General features: G+C 34.5%; 1 protein-coding gene across 1 annotated transcript in view; it reads right to left on the bottom strand.

Annotated features, from left to right (window-relative positions):
* The window catches only part of POU2F1 (POU class 2 homeobox 1), a 33,539-nt gene extending 18,449 nt beyond the window's left edge, over positions 1-15,090 (bottom strand). Inside the window, exons 1-3 of the mRNA XM_015826564.2 lie at positions 15,015-15,090; positions 8,298-8,395; positions 1,087-1,140 (exon numbers count right to left, since the gene is read on the bottom strand). Coding sequence (XP_015682050.1) covers positions 1,087-1,140; positions 8,298-8,395; positions 15,015-15,075 — 213 coding nt within the window. The 5' untranslated portion in view covers positions 15,076-15,090. The remainder of the gene's footprint in view (positions 1-1,086; positions 1,141-8,297; positions 8,396-15,014) is intronic.
* Positions 15,091-18,615: the final 3,525 nt, after the last annotated feature.

Below are 18,615 nucleotides of genomic sequence, written 5' to 3'. Positions count from 1 at the left end.
TGCCCAACCCTATTAATTACTGGGAAAACCATTACTAATACACTGAAGCTTTGGATCAGAGGATCACAATTTCCATGCATCCATTTTATCAATATGGCATTCAATTTAAACAAAATACTAAAATGTTTGTATACAAAAAGTACCAAGGGAAAGAAAACCAACACTCAGAATACCAATATTATTCCTGGTATTTATAACAGCAAGCTCAGTTTACATATTTAAACTATTTTACAGACAAACAAATTAATATAGCCACAAGGTAGGAAATGCAAGCAAGAAAGCAAAAGAAAGATGGGGAAAAAAGCCCAAAGAGGGTTTATGCTAATTAAAATTGCTTATGGAGAACATTAAAATTCTGCATAGATTTGCATATTTTCCACCACCTGTTTTGGGGACCACAGAGCAGGCTAATTAACATAGAGGCTCTGATTAATTCTGCCAGTCATTGAGAGATAATTACAGCACAGGACTGTAAACATTCTGCACTGGAGATATAGCCTGTTTGCCAACATCTCTCTCTGGGATTGAAAATTTACCATGGCAACCAAGTCAATGTTCAGCCTCTTTTTTACAGAAGAAGGTCACTTTTCCTACGCCTTTCAGAAGCATCATTTGTAACTAGATGTGTGTTCTAGAAAGCTTCAAGAATAGTCTTCGGTCTTTAGCATTCTGATAATGAAGCCACTTCAAAATACTGTTTGTTGTATTCCTTTTCTTTTTTTAATATATTGCTTGAATGTCTTAATAAGAATCAGAGGATCACAATGTGGTATAGCATCATACAATACACAAAGCGTATTTAGTCAGCTATATATCTTTGATAGAAATGAACAAGTTTTAGATTCAATTATTGAAAATAAATGTATTTTCTCCAATATTGCATAACTTTCCAAAATGATATATTAAAAAGGTAGGATAAAAGGATGATGATGATAATATCTGCTTCCGTAATATAAAAGGAGCTCTTTTTAATAGTTTTAACAGCATTAATTGCTGTTGAACACCTAAGTTAATGATTATTGTGTCACACTATTGTGTCACAACTAAATGGATTCAGACGGATGAGAAATTTATAGTAACTCTTACCTGTACATTTAAGGACTGGGCAGCAGCTTGTAAACTTGATCCAGGAAGCTGAACCTATAAAAATAATTCATTTTTATGAATAGAATCAGTAAAACGGTTGCAAAATTTTCCCAGCTTGAAAAACATATACCGGTAATAAGCATTATGTCTTAAATACTACTTAAACCCCTAAGGCTATAGGTAGATGGGTTAATAAAAAATATTCTAGTTAGCAGAATGCAATGGCAATATTGCCAAGAAAACTACACTGATATGAAATCATGATGAGTGAAATTTGTTAGGAGATTGAATCCCATTGGAGAATTGAACTGATTTGGAAAGATTCAGGAACTGACTAAATCAAATCACCATTTTTATGAAGCAGAAAAATCAGAATTTCATTGAAAGTTCATTAGAAATTTGGTGGAACACAGAATCATAGATAATATGCATCTCACTAAATGTAAATTTCTTCAGATTTTAGTACGCTGTGTGAATCCAGATTTGTGGGTGGTAATGCATTCTTTACAGGTTAAAAATCACTCCAATGAAAAGTTTTACAATGTTCTTCTCAAAGAGACCAGGGCATCCTTCTACAGAAGCTAAACATTTTTTTTTAAAGCAGAGGTTTTCTCTGTGTTGTGTATCATTTTCATAAGAACACAAACTTCCAAATTATAAAGGATATGAATTTTCCCAAGGATGTGTTTCCCTCAGAAGGGGAATAACAAGTAATGTATTATCTGCTTCCTTTAAAAAAAGTTTAATTGTGGTTATCACAAAAAATACAAAAAAAGCTTCTTCTGCTTGCAAGGGGCTATTGTATTTTTAAAAATTGCCCAATTTTGACAAAGAAAGTTATAAATTTTTCTATTATGTTTAGTCTGAGGCATTACTTTTGAAGTGTTTGACATCAAAGATTCAGAATCAGCAAAAGCTGATAAGACAGCTTTGAATCACTCTTTAAGGCGTGAATAACTGAACTGGGATAGAAACTACGGTAAATATTGTAAGCAATACACATCCCAAGATCAAGCAACAAATCAGAAATTGAGTAATATCACATTATTGTACAACGTTAGAAAGGATATCTTAAAATGTAAGGTTATAGCACTTTTTATTTTTTTAAAAAGTCCAAAAGAGATGCATTATACACTCTGTTGAACTACAGCATAGCTCTGGGAACTCAGATATATTATTCAGGTAGCATATGATATATGTAAATAGGAGACATAAACTAGTAGCTAGTATATAAGCAAATATTGTTTTCAAACTTTTCCTACATTTCTGGATTGGCTTCCACAAAAATATACGCATGCCATCTGCCACCAAGCAAGTAATTATCCTATAAAAAAGCAGTGCCAACATCCAGTTTAATCTGTCTGTTCGGTAGTATGAGAAAGAATAGTATTCATTAGAGAGGTTTGCAAACCAGCATTGCAACATAGCTGTTTTAAATATATGGCGAAGGTAAAAACTTGCAATTTTTTCTGTTCCAATTCTTTTTGTAGTATCAAATTATGAATACATTTATCTTACACATCATTTGCAAAAAATACTTAAGAGTATTTTAATGACAACTAAGTTCAACATACTGCATTTTTTTTAAAAAAAATCTCATTAGTTAATTGTAAATGATGCTATATTCTGCAGTAAAGATATCTATTTGGCCTAAATTTTATTTTTAAATAAATTCATCCAATACTGTAGAGGAGCCAATTGTCACAGATATTCAGTATTCTTCCTCTCACTAAAAGTAAACTCCAAGGCAGCTCTGAATAATGTTTTACAGCATATATTTTTTATTATAAAAGTATGAACCGGATATCAGTTTGAACCATAAAGCACACACATTTGCAAGAATGCAGTCATTTTGCCAACTAATCTTGCAAACCACGTGAACCTAAAAACAATACAATATGTTATCACTGAACATTTTATAGTTAACTAGACAATTGTGACCCATTGGGTTATCATTTCAAATATTCAAATATTTCCTTACCTAAACAAAAAGGCAGAATAACTATGGGTGAGCAAAAAGCAGTGGGAATGGGAACAATTTCTGACTTCTTGCTGGCTTTCCCATTGAGATTCCTTGTAGGAAACTGGCAGTAAATCTTCTGGCACTATCAGGTAACTGCAGCTAACTGTGACGGTGCAGCCACTAAAGCTGCCACAACTTTCCCACATTTTAATCACACAGGTTTTACATGCATTCTGTAAGTTAGTCCATCTGATATACCGGTATGTTGATTCCAAAATGGTGCTCCTATGATGCACCATTTCACCAATTGAAGGTTACAAACAATCAGACACAAGAGTTTAGTAGTATATAGATGGCAAAAGCCTTTTATACCTACTGCCTAGTGACAAATTTATATATATTCTAAATCAGGTGTCGCCAACTTTTCTGGATTGGCGGCCCGGTGGGAAAGGGAGGGATAGGCACCTTATTGGCACCTGCACACACACTGGTCAACCACTCACGCAGCCCGCTGGCCAAGAGGTTACAGCCTGGTAGTGGGCCGCAGACCACAGGTTGGGGACCTCTGTTCTAAATGATCTTAAAATGTACTTTAAAAAAAAAACTAAACACAAAGGGACTCTCATACCTCCATCTGAGCCTGAATCTGCGGAGGAAAATGAACTGGAACGGGACCCTATGGAGGCTGAGGGAGAGGTGTCTGTGGCTTCAGAGGAATGTGGGGAAGAGCAGGCCGAGGCAGGCCAGAGCCCTTCAGGATTGGAACAGGAGGAACAGGAGAGGCAGAGTTCAGGCGATGAGCAAGGGCCACCCCCACCTGATCCTAGAGCACTGAGAGTGGAAAGAAGGAGGGAACAATGCAGGCAGGCTCAATTACTCGGGAGGAGAGCATTCCGCCCTTCTCCACAAGGAACATCTGGAGATTGAGATTTGTCGGGAACAAACGCTGGTTCTTGGAGTGTTGTGTATTGTTGCTGATCTCTTGTTCTGTGACTTCTGTTTGGAAACCTGGAAACTCAAACTATTGGATTGACTGACCATATTACTTGAATGTTTAGAGACCTCGGACTGTATTTCGGATTCTCTCTTTTGAAAACTGCTCAGGCAAGCTAGGATTCAAACAGACTCGTTAAGTTTATGTTTTCTTCCTTGTTATCTCTATGGCCTTGAGTAATTTCTTATGCTAATCAGACTGTATTTGAACCTACTTTCAGGAAGAGTCGGCTGAAGAGGTTTGTGTGTGCTGTTGTTGGAGGCTTGCCAGCAAAAGTGGGAGCATTTGGGGAAAATTTGGAGCAATAAAAGAACTGTTTGAATTGCCAGCTGACTGCATTGCCTCTGTGCTGTGCCCTGGGTCATCACAGGGACAGTGGACAATGGATGAATGGAAGGTATTCACTAGAGGTAGTACAGACAAAATTATTGAATTGTTCCAATATGTGTATTGGTAAAAATTGATGCATGTGTAGCATTATGTAAATTTTCATGAATGTTCCTTGATCACCTACATGCATATACCTTATCACTGATCATTTTGTGTATTGCTGCCTTGTTTCAAACATCCAATATTCTACCACATTTCAGTTTTAGTGAACATTATAGGACCCAAGGCTAAACCAGCCAAATCACATTGATTTTGTTTACGAAAATATTTTTCCTGCACATCTCATCAAGATATTCTCTAAGCATAACCAAACTTGATTAAGCTAACCAATTTTCACAGGAGTACCAGCTATATGCTACATAGATTGTAGTACCTGGACTGGGCTTGGAAATTGAGGCAAATAATTTCTATGTTTTGCACAGGAAATAAATGGCTATGTCCAGAAAATCACCAGAACTGAAGTTCAATCTAAAGGAAATTCTATTAGGAAGCACAGTAGAGACAGTATTTTAAGCATATTGGCCTCAAACCATCCCAATGGTTGGATGAGCACATCCTGGGATAACATGGAACGCTCTAGGAAATATCAGGGTGTTCTGTGACAAGTATACAAAGTTTTATACACACAACTACTATAATACAGTAAACTTCTGAAACCACATTTTTTTGTTTAAGTTTGTTTTCTTCTCTGTATCTCAGAATGTTCATACAAGTAGAGGAATGCTTCTGCTATTGAATAACAGACTGTTACTGAAACAGGTTTTAATTAAATAGGACAATTTATTTTAAGTCAAACTGTGAATTAAGTCTCTCTTTTTTTTTAAAAAAATAACACTTTAGTGGGTTATTTGTACTAGGTCTATTGTATTTTCTACTAGAGGTAACTTATTTACTAAGTGTTTTCATATACGATATATTGTAATAAGACAGTTGGGAAAAAAGCAATCCTATATTCCATAGGACAAGTATTACCACCTAAATTGTCAGAAAATTCTAACATCTGTCAGACAAACAAATGGAAATATGAGACAAATTGATCTTCTAAAACAAGTTGTAGCAGGTGTAGAAGATATACTGAAGTCCACTGTTATCCCTAAAATAAATAGATAGATAGATAGATAGATAGATAGATAGATAGATAGATAGATAGATAGATAGATAGATAGACAGACAGGCAGGCAGGCAGGCAGGCAGGCAGGCAGGCAGGCAGGCAGGCAGGCAGGCAGGCAGGCAGGCAGGCAGGCAGAATTTATTTGCCACCCATCTCGCCGTGGAGCTACTCTGGGTGGCTTACAATAGTAGAAAGTAAAATTGTAAAAATAACAATACTGTAATAAGACAATGAAACAATAAAAATAAAGCACAGCAATATGAATTAAAAGATGGGCAAGTAGAGGGCAGGTTGCACAGGGGGAGGTGGGGTCAGGTAGTTAATGTATTGGGTCCCTGGCCAACTGGACGAGCCAGGTCTTCAGGCTCTTACAGAAGGACAAGAGGGTGGGGACAAGCCTTATTCCAGGGGGATGGATGTTAAAGATCATGCCTTTCTTTATTTTTATGGGAGAAAAGTACCTGACAGCCATTCATTCTTATAGATAACAGTGACCACCCCCCTTTAAAAAGAGAACTGTTTTCCACTTAAGAGTAAATGTGAGAAGGGGCAATCTATTGTAAGTTATAGTAAGATTTCCAAAATAAATAAAATCTGTTAAATAAATTCAAAAGGGAAACATTTTCTGACCTTTCTAAATTAAGATTCACTTTCTATTTTGGAAGACAGTGAAAACATTTATTATGTGCTCCCCAGAATTTGAAGACAGGGTTTGCTTTTGGAGTTGAGAAGTGATGGGTCTGACAAATTAACCTCCCACCATGCCAACATTAAAAGCCTCTTGACATATTATAAGATCAGGAATTGGAGAAACAACTGGAATTCTCAACTCATTCCCTTTTTCCTACTCCAACATACAAGTATGATTTTGGCAGTACACTAAAATGAGCAAGGAGGAATGCACAATTCTAAGTAGTATGTAAAAGTTGATTCTTTTGAGCAAGAACCTCCATGTAATCACATAAAGAATACATGCTATACAGAAAAAGAATAGGCAAGCAAAAATCTATGTCTTTTTATCTTATCAAAGTTAATGTATTAATAGACAATTTTGCTTTATTAGTGTTCTAAGATAGCCAAAAGTTTCCATATAATCAAACAATTTACAAATGCCAGCACATTGTGAAATTATGATTTAAGTTACAGGTTTAAATGTGTGATACATTAGAATGTGAAACTCTTCTTTCTCTCCTTATTTGCACTACACTAACTTCCTGACTTCATTTAACTCATTTAAACATGGTTTTTAAAAATCTGTCATCCTACTCTGAATATGACAATAGAAACAGCCAAGGAACTATTTTTGTTCAAATACTTTCAGCAATGGAGAGTTCACTCTTAAGTGGCAGACTCCTAATTCAGATTTTTTTTCTTTTTTATAATAAGAACCTGTAACGGAAAATTATTTTTACTATTAACGGCCACTTTTTTAAAAATAGAGTTTTACTGAAACATTTTAATGTATATACAATCACTGTGCTATCTCTTCTTCTATTTTTATATAGTTACCTCCATGTTTGTCAAATACCACTTGATTTGTAAAACAAAAAAATTTAAAAAATTTAAAATAAAAATTCAATGTCAAAATCCTTCATCTCGTTCATGATGACTACTGGAAATTCTTCTGTTAGAATTTTTTTTTAAATGCTAATAATTTTACCCCTAATTATCTGTTTAGCACTTAGGTTTCTAGTGTCTGAGAACAAGAGGTTTTGAAATCAAATGTCTGAATTACCCATGTTTCCTGTCCAAGTACATAAATCCAGTCAAGTGAAATCAAACCCAGTAAGGCATGAAACTTTTCAAACTTATTGCTTATGATCAAAAGGCGTGTGTTTGTGTGTGCGTGCACAAGTGCGCATGTACGTCTTCGAGACAGTGCTGACTTCCTGGCAACTGCCTGGACTAGTCCCCGCAGTTTTGTTGGCAAGATTTTTGGAAGTGGTTTGTCAATGCCTCCTTCCTATAGCTGACAGAATGTGACTTACCTCAGGGTCACCCAGCTGGCTTTGTATCTAAAACTTGAACTTGGGATTCAAACTCATGGTCTCCCAGTTTCTGGCCTGATGCCTTAACTACTGCATCAAATTGATTCTCTTTATTAAAATGATCCTAGTACGATAGTTGGATAATTCTAGACAAATTAATCAAATGCACCCCAAAGCCATCAACTGTTATTGATAGTAGCTTATACTTAGAAACTGAAAATAAGCAATAGTTCAAGCAGTGGTAACAATTATCATGATTTGCAGACTCTAGTCCACTCTTGAAAAATAAAATTGTATATAACTACTTTTAGCTGAATTTTGGTTTAAAGGTAATTTAAAATTATTACATTGCTCTGTTAATTATTGTCTTTTTCACAGCACTTATATTCCAAAAACCTTATGAATGTTCATAATATATGCAATTATTTAATATATGCAATTGTATCATATGTTAAGAATACTGTGCAATTTTGTGTAGATGTTCACGTATGCATGGATTCCTTCCAATGGCAATATGAGACACTGTACCAATGGACATATTACATGATCATGATATACTTTTTTTATATAGAAACAATTGGGCATTTTTGTGTTTCCATTGCAATTTTCAATTTTCTTCCACATATTGGCTGCTAAGTATTTCCTGAATCTGGCAGATTTTATAGAAGTTATTAAGATAGCCTTATATACTGTGTTAATCCTGAACATAAAAATTATCTATGTGACTTTTTTCAAGAGTCTGTATAAAAGAAAAAAAATGCTTACCTGATGAAGATGTCCAAGGAACGCCTGGGCTGTGGAAATTGCCCCTGGAATAGTAGGCACAGTCTGTTTCTGAAAGTCTAGGCCATTTGTCTGTGTGCCTGGAAAAGCAAAGTTATAACCAATTAAAATTCTTCTTAAAAGACAATTCTGAAAAAATTGCTGGTTCCTTAAAATCTCAGTAGCAATTCAAAGACCAAAATCTTAACATGCCTGTATTTTAAGTCTTGGTATTTAGCAACTTTTTAATATTACATATTTACTGTTCTATTTTAAAGCCACTTATTAATAACTTACAATAGAATAATGCTACTAAAATGTCCATCATAAAACTATAAAATCCAATTAGACAGGAATGCAAATACAGTAAATAAAGATCAACATAATAAAATACAAAGCATGATTTAACACAATTAGTAGATTATAGAAACTAATTTGCCAAAGGAAGTATAATACCTTAAAAAATGAGAGATACAAAGAAGTCTTATTCTGAAACCAAACAAAAATAAAACAAGTGCTATGCAACTTCTCAGATCATCCACTAGCTAATCACTATTAAAATGATTCATTCTTCATCCTTAGATAGGCAATTGGAAGATGTTCTCAGTGTGTGAAGGATACACATACTGTACTGCAGAAGGGTTTTATCCAATACTGGATTCTCAAGTGTTATGTAGCACTTCATAAATGAAATAAAACTCAATGAATTCATAAGAGTTTGGGGAAATATAAAAGGAATGACAAAATGAAAATGTAATACAGGTGATCCTCAACTTATGACCACAATTGACCCAAAATTTCTGCTGCTAAAGGGGATATTTGTTAAGTGAGTTTTGCCCCATTTATGATCTTTCTTGCCACAATTATTAAGTGAATCATTGTGGTTATTAAGTTAGTAACATGGTTATTAATTGAATCTGGCTTCCCCATTGACTTTGTTTGTCAGAAGATCACAAAAGGTGATCACATGACATCAGGACACCACAACCATCATAAATACAAGTCAAGCATCTTAATTTTGATCACATGACCATGGAAATGCTGCAATGGTCGTAAAGGTGAAAAATGGTCATGTCTTTTTTTTCAATGCTGTTGCAACTTTGAATAGTCACTGACAAACTGTTGTAAGTCAAGGACTATCTGTAATCAGAACACTTGAATAATATAGTTAGGGAAATTAAAAAGCACTTAAAAATATTAACACAAAAAACTTAAAAAACTTAAAATGAGAGTAAATATTGTAACTATAAAACAGGTTCTAACATTTCCATTTATATTACAAATTAAAAAAGAGCTGCCTGAATAAAATAATCCGAGAAATTAAGAGAAAAGAAAGAGGAGAAGATGAAAGGGAAAGGCTCAAATTCCACTACTGTTGAAATTAAGTTGAAGTAGTGCTGGTATTTCAAAATATGATAGTAATATAGTATCTTTATCTATATACTAAATTGCATAGGACCAAATTAGGGGCTACATGCAGCCCATGAGAATTTTCTTTTGTGGTCCCTAGATTCTTCCAGAGATTGAAGCTAAAAAGCTAGACTCCTTTTTTGCATTTTTGAGGCAATTTAAGAGGAACAATTAATGGTTTAAGTCTTGCAGTACTGGGCAATAGCCCTGACTACTTTTATAGTACAATCTTCAATGTATCACAAAAAATCTCAAAAGCTCTTCAGCCATTAGAAGTTATGCAACTGATACAGAATGTCTATGGAGATTCTCAGTCATCCAGGTCATCCCAAAGGTATCTTTTCAAAGAAAAACAAAGAAAGTCCAGCTGCCTTTTGAAAAAGCATCTTTGGGACAACTGATACAGAAGAAATAAAACATAGAACCAGATCACAGAAATTAAGTGATCATGGAAATGTTAATACAGTAAAAGAGGGAAAAATACAAAAGGTTCTAATATTTGTTTCATTTAAAATATATTATGATGCTTGAACACTTTTCACCAAACTGATTTTTCCAAGCATGGAATAATTGGGTATGCAGGCAGGAATAAACATGTTTTTCAACTTACTTAAAAGTTCCTCAAGGCTGAACATAACCAGAATTTCTGTTCTTGGAAAGAAATAAAAAAGTACTACTTTCTCTATTTGAATACAATATATGAATATAATATGAGCATTAGACAGATTAAGAATTATTATCCCAATCTATAGCTTCAACAAAATATCCTAACTTTGTAGATTTTCAAATTTAGCAACTTTTAGTGAAACTAGATAGAAGACAGGGACTACATTAGATGCTAATGAATGCTTCTTTGAGGGAAGGAATGGCATTGCTAGACTTGGAAGAGATGGAAAAGACTTCTCAAGAGACCATGTTCTAACCCAGCCATTATGGACAACTATTACCCATCTCCAATCTTTTCTTTTATCAAATATTGAGAAGGTGCTAGATGAAGCATTTTATCAGTCAGGGTTTAGGCATGAAGACAGAACACAATTCTCATTGGTTCCTGTTAAAAATGACCTGACATAGTCCTGCCTACTTTTATAGTATAGTTTCAACATGTCACACAAAAATTGGGGCAATTCTTCAGCCACCAGAAATTATCCATTTAGATGGGGAGAGGGTGCTGCTCTTTATCCTGCTTTATCTCTCAGTGGCAAATCTATCAATCAGTGATTCCATATCTTCCCAAGAAGGTCTCAGTAAGCTGATGGGGAGGGATGGCTCTTCAGCATTTCCTTCCTTTTAGTATCTACATGAAACCACTGGAAGAGATTGTCTGTTGGTTCAGGGAGACATACCATCAGTATGTAGATAATACCCTGCTGTACATTTCCACTCCAGGTCAAGCAGGAGATGCAATGGAAGTCCTGTCCTTGTGTCTGTAGGCTGTGAGGGACTGATGATAAGCTTAGTAAGAATCCCAGCAAGATGGAAGTTTTGTTTGTTCAAAAGCCCTCTAATTCCAGAACTGCTCCATCATTAGCTCTGGTCAGGATGCACTTCCCTTAAAAGAACAGGTTTACAACTTAAGGATCCCCCTGGACTTTAAGCTCCTGCTGAAAAAGCAAGTGGGGGCCATAGTCAGGACACCCTCTTCCCAGTTGCAGCCTTTTCTGGACCTGAAGCTCTAGCAATATCCTGGTTGGATTAGTACAGCCCACTCTTCATGGGGCAACCATTAAAGACAAGTCAGAAGTTATGGCTGATATCAACTACAGTTGCAAGCACTAGAATAACCAGTATTTGCAGAAACTACATTGATTACTTATTGGCTTCCAGGTCCAACTGAAAATCCTAGTCATTTTTTATTAATACTCTTTATTGTCAGTAATTTTTTGTTGATCCAAATAGATTTTGTCTACTCCAGAGGTCCCCAACCTGTGGGCCATGGCCCACTACTTGGCCGCGGCTCTTGGTCACCGGGCCATGTGAGTGGCTGGTCAATGCATGCACGTGTGCGTGCGCTCTCACTCCTCCTTGTACCAGCGCTACCCGAGTTGTGAGCCTCGCACCAATGGTAGCCGAGCTGCGAGCCTCGCAACGGCATTAGTAGAACCATGAGCCTTGCGTCGGCACTAGCCGACTCGTGAGCCTCACGCCAGCGTTAGCAGCCCCATTTGAGGAGTGTGCATGCTTGCAGCCCCCTTTGTGTGGACACATGCACAGTCATAATAGCGTGTATGCACATGAGTGCATAAAGGTGCCTGCCCCTTCCTTTCCCACCAGGCCGCCAACCCAAAAAGGTTGGGGACCCCTGGACTACTCCACACAGCCAATAAAGCAGGGTGAGGATTCCATGCTTCAAAATAAGATGGGAGATTAAATAAATATGCCTTTGTGGTAAACGTCCCTTCTGCAACAACTTGCCCCCTGAAGTTAGGATTGCCTTTAACTTGCTAGCATTCTCAAAAGCTGTGAAGACTCTACTTTTTCAATAAGCGTTTGGTGTAGAAGAGGTAACAATTGAGGCAACTACTCAAGGGGAATCTTTAGTCTAGCTGTATGAAGTTTTGTACTCATTTTTTTTCTTGTTGCTGTTCTGAAGTATAAATTGCCTACAATTTTTGAAGTAAGCAATATATAAATTTACAGATAAATAAAAAAGCAAATAATGTATTTTACTTTCTGATCAGTGAAACATTAAATGATTAGTTTTAATTTTCTAATTTGTAATTATGCTTCTGATACTGTAATAGTTTGTTTAGAATATAAGAAAAATTCAGGAAATTATTTGGAAACAACAATTTGCATGTTTCAGTTATCTGGGGGAGGGGAAGCGAAGCAGTCAGCTCATTAGTTCACAAGAGCACCACTAGGATGAACAACTGTTTGTCCTAATAAATTGAAAAATAAATTATTTTCTAAAGTGAAAGTAATTCAATTGCTGAAATTACCGTAACCTTATCCTTTCAATAAATCTTGTTAAAGAAATCTCTGTCCCAAGAGTATAATAGGAAAAGAGTATGACTAGTGACTTTACAGTAGTGGCCAAAATTTTGGAAACCTTTTGGGAAAAGTGTATTCTTGAGGTTTGATGGCTAATAACACCACTTTTTGGGGGGAGTAGTACCATAAAATTATATATCAATGGAAAGATAATTTAATCAAGAATGTAATGCAACACAGTTTGTTCAATTATCTGTACTGTAGTCTATGAAAGGTTATAGCCAAATAATCAGAAAAAGGAAGCACAACTTGCTTAGGTTGATATCAGGTAGCTTTACTTCATCTGATTGTAGCCAATGAGCATGAGTGTTTAGAGAGCCAATCAGGTGTCATCTTGTTTTGGCAATGAGCCAATCAGATCACAGTAGGATTCAGTTATTGATGTCATGTATTGAAGCTGAGAGGAGGACATTTGTTAGTGTGTTCTGTGATCGCTATCAAGTTGGTTGGGTTTTCTTTTCTTTCATTTAGTGAGCTTGTAAAATGTAATAAAATTAAAGTAATGGTGCAAAGAGTTGACTGGTTGCCCAGAAAGCGATGTAAAATAGTATTATTAAGTGAACAAGGCTACAATTATAAAGAAATTAGAAGAAAAATTGGTGGAAACTTAACCAAAGGTGGCATTTCTACTGTACACTTTCCCCAAAAGGTTTCCACAATTTTGGCCACTACTATAAATATCTTATATTTTTTATAGAACATGAATTTCAGTTTAACATCTGTTTTCTCCAGCACAACCCTGATATGAGTATCTGGGATCTTATAAAACTATAAGAATCTACACAGATATTTTATAAAAGCAACTAAAACATTTTTAAACTCAGCTATGGTTGAATATTCATCTTATTCAGAAACATGAATTCAGCCCATAGTCCAAAAAGATGTAAGTAGCAACAGCAATTTGCACATATTCCCATACTAAACTAAACCATAGTATGAACAAGGCAGAGATGTGCCGGAGCCAACTCACTAGGGCCAATTGTTACATTTTGGGGGATGTTGTGAGCCAGTTAAGATATATACATATACATACATACATACATACATACATACATACATACATACATACATCAAAACTTGCATATTTGAGACTAAGTCTTCTCAGTGGAAATGGCCAAGAGGGAAAGAACCCACTTGGCCATTTCCTTTGAGAAATTTAAAGAATGGGATATAATTTGACTAAAATTAGGATCAGAGAATATGGCTTAAGGATATTATGAAGCCTCATTCTAGTTCTCAAACATGCTATTCCTGAATATAATTCAGTGACCTCTTTTTCATTTAATTTACAATTTAATTAAAATGTTTATGATACTGGATGAAACAGAAATGTTAACTGTAGACAAAGTTACTGACCAATTTATAAAAAGAAAGCATTTCTTCAGGGAATAACCAATCAATTCCTAGTGTATCATAATAAGCTAGCCTATTCATATATTATTCTTTATTAACTTATATTTCTCCAAACCAATGTAAAATTACTTTTAGCAATGATTACGAAGGCTAGAAATTATTTTAAAATATTTTTAAATCAAATGAGAAAAATCACTTTGTAGTAGAATAAGTGTCAAATAAAAAAATGGTTGTACTCAGACAAAAGCAAAATATTATGTACAGTTACAGTGTAAAAAAGAAATGGAAAGAGTAAAGAAAAACAGATAGCAACTCAAAACAGCTGAAGATTACAGATATAGATTAAAAATGAGTTCAATACAAATTCTTAAAAGTTATTGTTGAGACTGTTTCTTTACCAACTCACACTGCAAATATTATAACCTATCTTTATAGTGTCAGTTAAAATAGTTGTTTTACATGTCAAAGAGCAGCTTAAAAAAGCAGAACGTTTTGGGATGCCCTGTTATCACTGTAAAATACTATTGTAATTGGCTAAACTCAAAAATAGCTACTGAACTGAAATCTAGGTTCTCAATATTTTTCTGCACTCTTATGTTACTCAATAGGAAATTCTTTCATTCATAACAGCAAACACAAACATGTCAACAAGCACATAGAGGAGCAGATTACCAACTTCACATTTTATATGTATTAGATTCTCTACCATGGGGGGGGGAGGGACAGAAGGTATGTATTGGATAAACACAAATCTGAATAGAGGAATTAATAAGGACAGCCCTTTATATTTCAGGATAAAATGTACATCTATTATTAATACACATTTACATAGCATTGGTGCAAAGATGCCTTGCTCAACATATTGCCATACGGAACGCAGGAAAATAGAAAGCAAATAAAGCTGATCATGTAATTACTGTAGTGTTATTAAGAAATCTGATCTAAGCACTATATAATCCGTACCTGTGTCCCCATTCCCGCTCTCCATTTTTACAGATTTACTGGTTTCTGACGGAGTATTCATTCTTGAGTCTGCATCAGAAACAAACAACAAACAAAAAAAGACAATGAGTTAGGAGAAAATAGTCCTACTGACTCTATCTTTATGACTGTGGTAATCGTAACATTTTTATTTATCAGTCTATATAGTGCACTGTATCCTAATTGTTAAGTTTGCACTCACAGTATATTAAAAGAAAACCAGGGCATAAAAATCCCCATGTGTGACTATGAAATTTTAAATACTAGTTACTATTAAAAAGAACTACTGAAATAAGAATTATGTGTTTCATAGTTGCAATTATTTTGGCAATAAATACAAATATTGGCTAAACAAGTAGCCTTGCACTGATATTTTGTTTCATTGCCATTTTCTACCATGTTTTATTTAAAATTTGTTTTAGTGAAATTCTTATACAACTTTACAAAGTTGTTTAACTTTCCTTCTACCATAGCTTTCCCAGTGCCAATCACTTTTCTTGTCCTAATGCAGATACATACATCTTCTGAGAAGTTGCCATGACATATGTAAGCTATCATTGTGCAACTGCATTACTATAAGTTGAATGTGATGACATATCCTAACATTTATTTTTTAGAAATAACTCCTTCTCTAACATTGAAATCTCCCCAATATTGTCACTGTTCAATGGTAGTACAAAAATTACCATTTAATATCAATACAACATTTACATGTTGTGCTGATAGTAGGAAAGTTCTATATATTTCTAGCAGTAAAAAAAAGGATTCAAGAAAATAAAACTGAATAGTTCCTGACAGTTAAATGGCACAACAAAGATCTAAATCATAAAAACTTTGAACCCATTTCTAGTACTATCATTCATTATACCCTAGATCTTTATTTGTTTCATCACTTTCCAGTTATGAACAGATTCTTTTCTGCAAGCAAACTGATTTCTATTGGAATGGTATGAAATAATAATATTGTAGCCAACAGATTTGTAGTCTTTATAAAATACCATCCATTCTTCATCTTTCCAGTTATGGCACATTTACGGTTTAAATTACAATCCAGGTAATTTTTATAGAACATTATGAAAAACAAAGTAAACAAAAACACTCAACAAACCACTTGTCTTTTGTACCTTCATTAATGTACTAAATTTTCATGAACTTCAATTTTTCTGTAAAAATTGATACTGGGTGGGGAAGGTACCCATTGGTGAGGGAATATCCCTGGTACAAGAAGCCCTGTGTTTATTTCTGTTGCAATTCCCCTCCCCCCAATATCTATTTATACTAGGTAGAAAGAATAGCTATCCATTTCTGAAAGTAATGGGGCCAATTGTCAATCAACTTGGGAATCATAAATCAGAGGACAGGAGTAATATCTGGATTTGAATGTCTACTTGAATTGTTACTCTGCTTGAATGACAGGCTCCTAAAATGGATTTTTAGTAAAGTGATAGGCCCAATTGTCTCAGTGAGTGACATATACTGTAAAGTTCAAATAATCAACAAATTTTGTACAACAGATACCTGTACATGTTCTCAGACTTCTATAGAAGTTTACAGGCAAAAACTAGAAACAATTAATCACTAGGAGAGTATAGAGACTGCCATTTTAGGACAACATAAAGTATTTATTTATAAGTAAAGACTGTTAAAGTTGCAGTGAAAATTGCCAAGGCAAAATCAAATCCTCCAAACCTGTGAAACAAAATAATTCACATAATTTAACAGATGACAAACAAATATTGAGAAAATAATAAGTAACATATAAATGTTATCTTTTAGGCAAAGACTGTCATTTTTCATAAGAGAAAAATGAGATAGGAGAAAAAAAGCACATGTAACTTGAACTGACTAAATTATATTCCACATTGTCAATGTATTTTCTTGCTATTATAAAATTATTTCAAATTCCAAACTTGAAAATGAGGATTCCATGAAGTTGTTTGTTTCAATACAGCATTAAACAAAACACTCTTGTATGGGTACTTTCAGCTTTTCCAAAACAGATTTTTAAATTAAAACTTTGGTCTTGTTCCAAAAGGAACATTCCATTGGCAAATTCCATTCTGTCATATTTTTATATGTCAGGCATCGCCCTAATTTTCTCCAAAGTTTAGAAGGCAATTTGGGGGCAAAACTCGGTTATGCAATGCAAGATGGTGGTGGAGAAACACAAGAATAGGAAATTCTACTGCTCGTAAAGAAATATGCTCATTTTAAATGTAAATTTAAATTACTGTTATATATAAATTAGCAGATTTCAGAATATAATCTTTTATTCCTCTTTTAATAGAGCATGGGAAAAATGCACACTGAACATTAAAAGCATATTTTTCCAATTAAGGTTCAGTCAAAATACGTGGACGAGTATAATAAATTTAAATAAATTATCACAAAGCTTGGGCTATCACTCTTAGTATGAAAATGCCATGTTGTGTACTTATATATGAATGAGTGTGTCTGTATATTATGTTACATCCTAGTTTTATCATCCTAGCTTTATCATTTTCTTCTTTGAACAGGGTTTTTTTTCACCAGCTACTGCTTCCCCAATAATGCAAACTTTACTCTTGCATCATGCATGAGTTATCCAAATAATACAAAACACAGCCAGATCATATAGTAACAGTCAGTATGCAAAATCATGCCAAAAATGATGGTAAAGTGCTGTCCACTGTGAAACTAATTCATTGATATAAAAGTCCAGTTTCCTCATGATTACATCTTGGCTTAATAATCAAAATGTTTTATATATTATACACGCAAACAATATGCCCCAATACTTTCTGAATATTTGCAGTATAAATCTACAGGTAAAATATGCAGTATGTCTTATTTACAAGGAATCAATCTGCAAAAATTATTTTTTCTACCAATTATAAACACATTTGTACAACAGAATATTCTATGCTTATTCTGAAAGTTTAATAAATTTATTAGACTGCATCAAACACACACACACACACACATACACATACATGTGGTTTCAATGGATTCACCTTAGAAACATGTTTAATGGGATGTATTACCATAAGAGTATAAAAATGATCATGAAGAGCAAGAAATGATGTATGTACTTCAAAATGAGAGGATGCACTTAGACTCTCATATTGTCTAGAACTTAGTTGAAGGTAGACAGACAATCCTTTAAGCCTTATTACAGACTGCTGAAATGAACTTACAACCACATGATATAGTGACACTAAGTAGTTCAAGAGGACTTCAAAAGCAAACAGAACCTCCACGAACTGCTTGTGAACTCCCAAAGGCATCTGGCTCACCAATATAAGACGAAAATTCAGGAAGAATTGGAATCCTGCTATAATCCACAAGACGAGTCTAATTTAAAGGTGAATGTAAAAGTAGGAGACAAATGTATTTTTAATGGAAAGGTGTGGCTATAAGGCACCTTAATTTCAATAGCACATGGTAGAACAAATTCACATTTTTAACTATGTCCTTATCCCTTTCATAAAATGTTTTATCATGGCACTAAAACAATTTTTTATTCTAAAGAAAACGTATTCTAAAGAAGCAAGGACGGAAAATAACAGGTGCAGTACTGAAATCATATGCTAATTAACTTCTA

Source organism: Protobothrops mucrosquamatus, unplaced genomic scaffold (genome assembly GCF_001527695.2).
Source record: "Protobothrops mucrosquamatus isolate PMUCROS unplaced genomic scaffold, P.Mucros_1.0 scaffold3180, whole genome shotgun sequence".
NCBI classification, from domain to species: Eukaryota; Metazoa; Chordata; class Lepidosauria; order Squamata; family Viperidae; genus Protobothrops; species Protobothrops mucrosquamatus.
The sequence above is the reverse complement of the archived record's forward strand: the minus strand, read 5'-3'. Positions and strand labels throughout refer to the sequence as shown.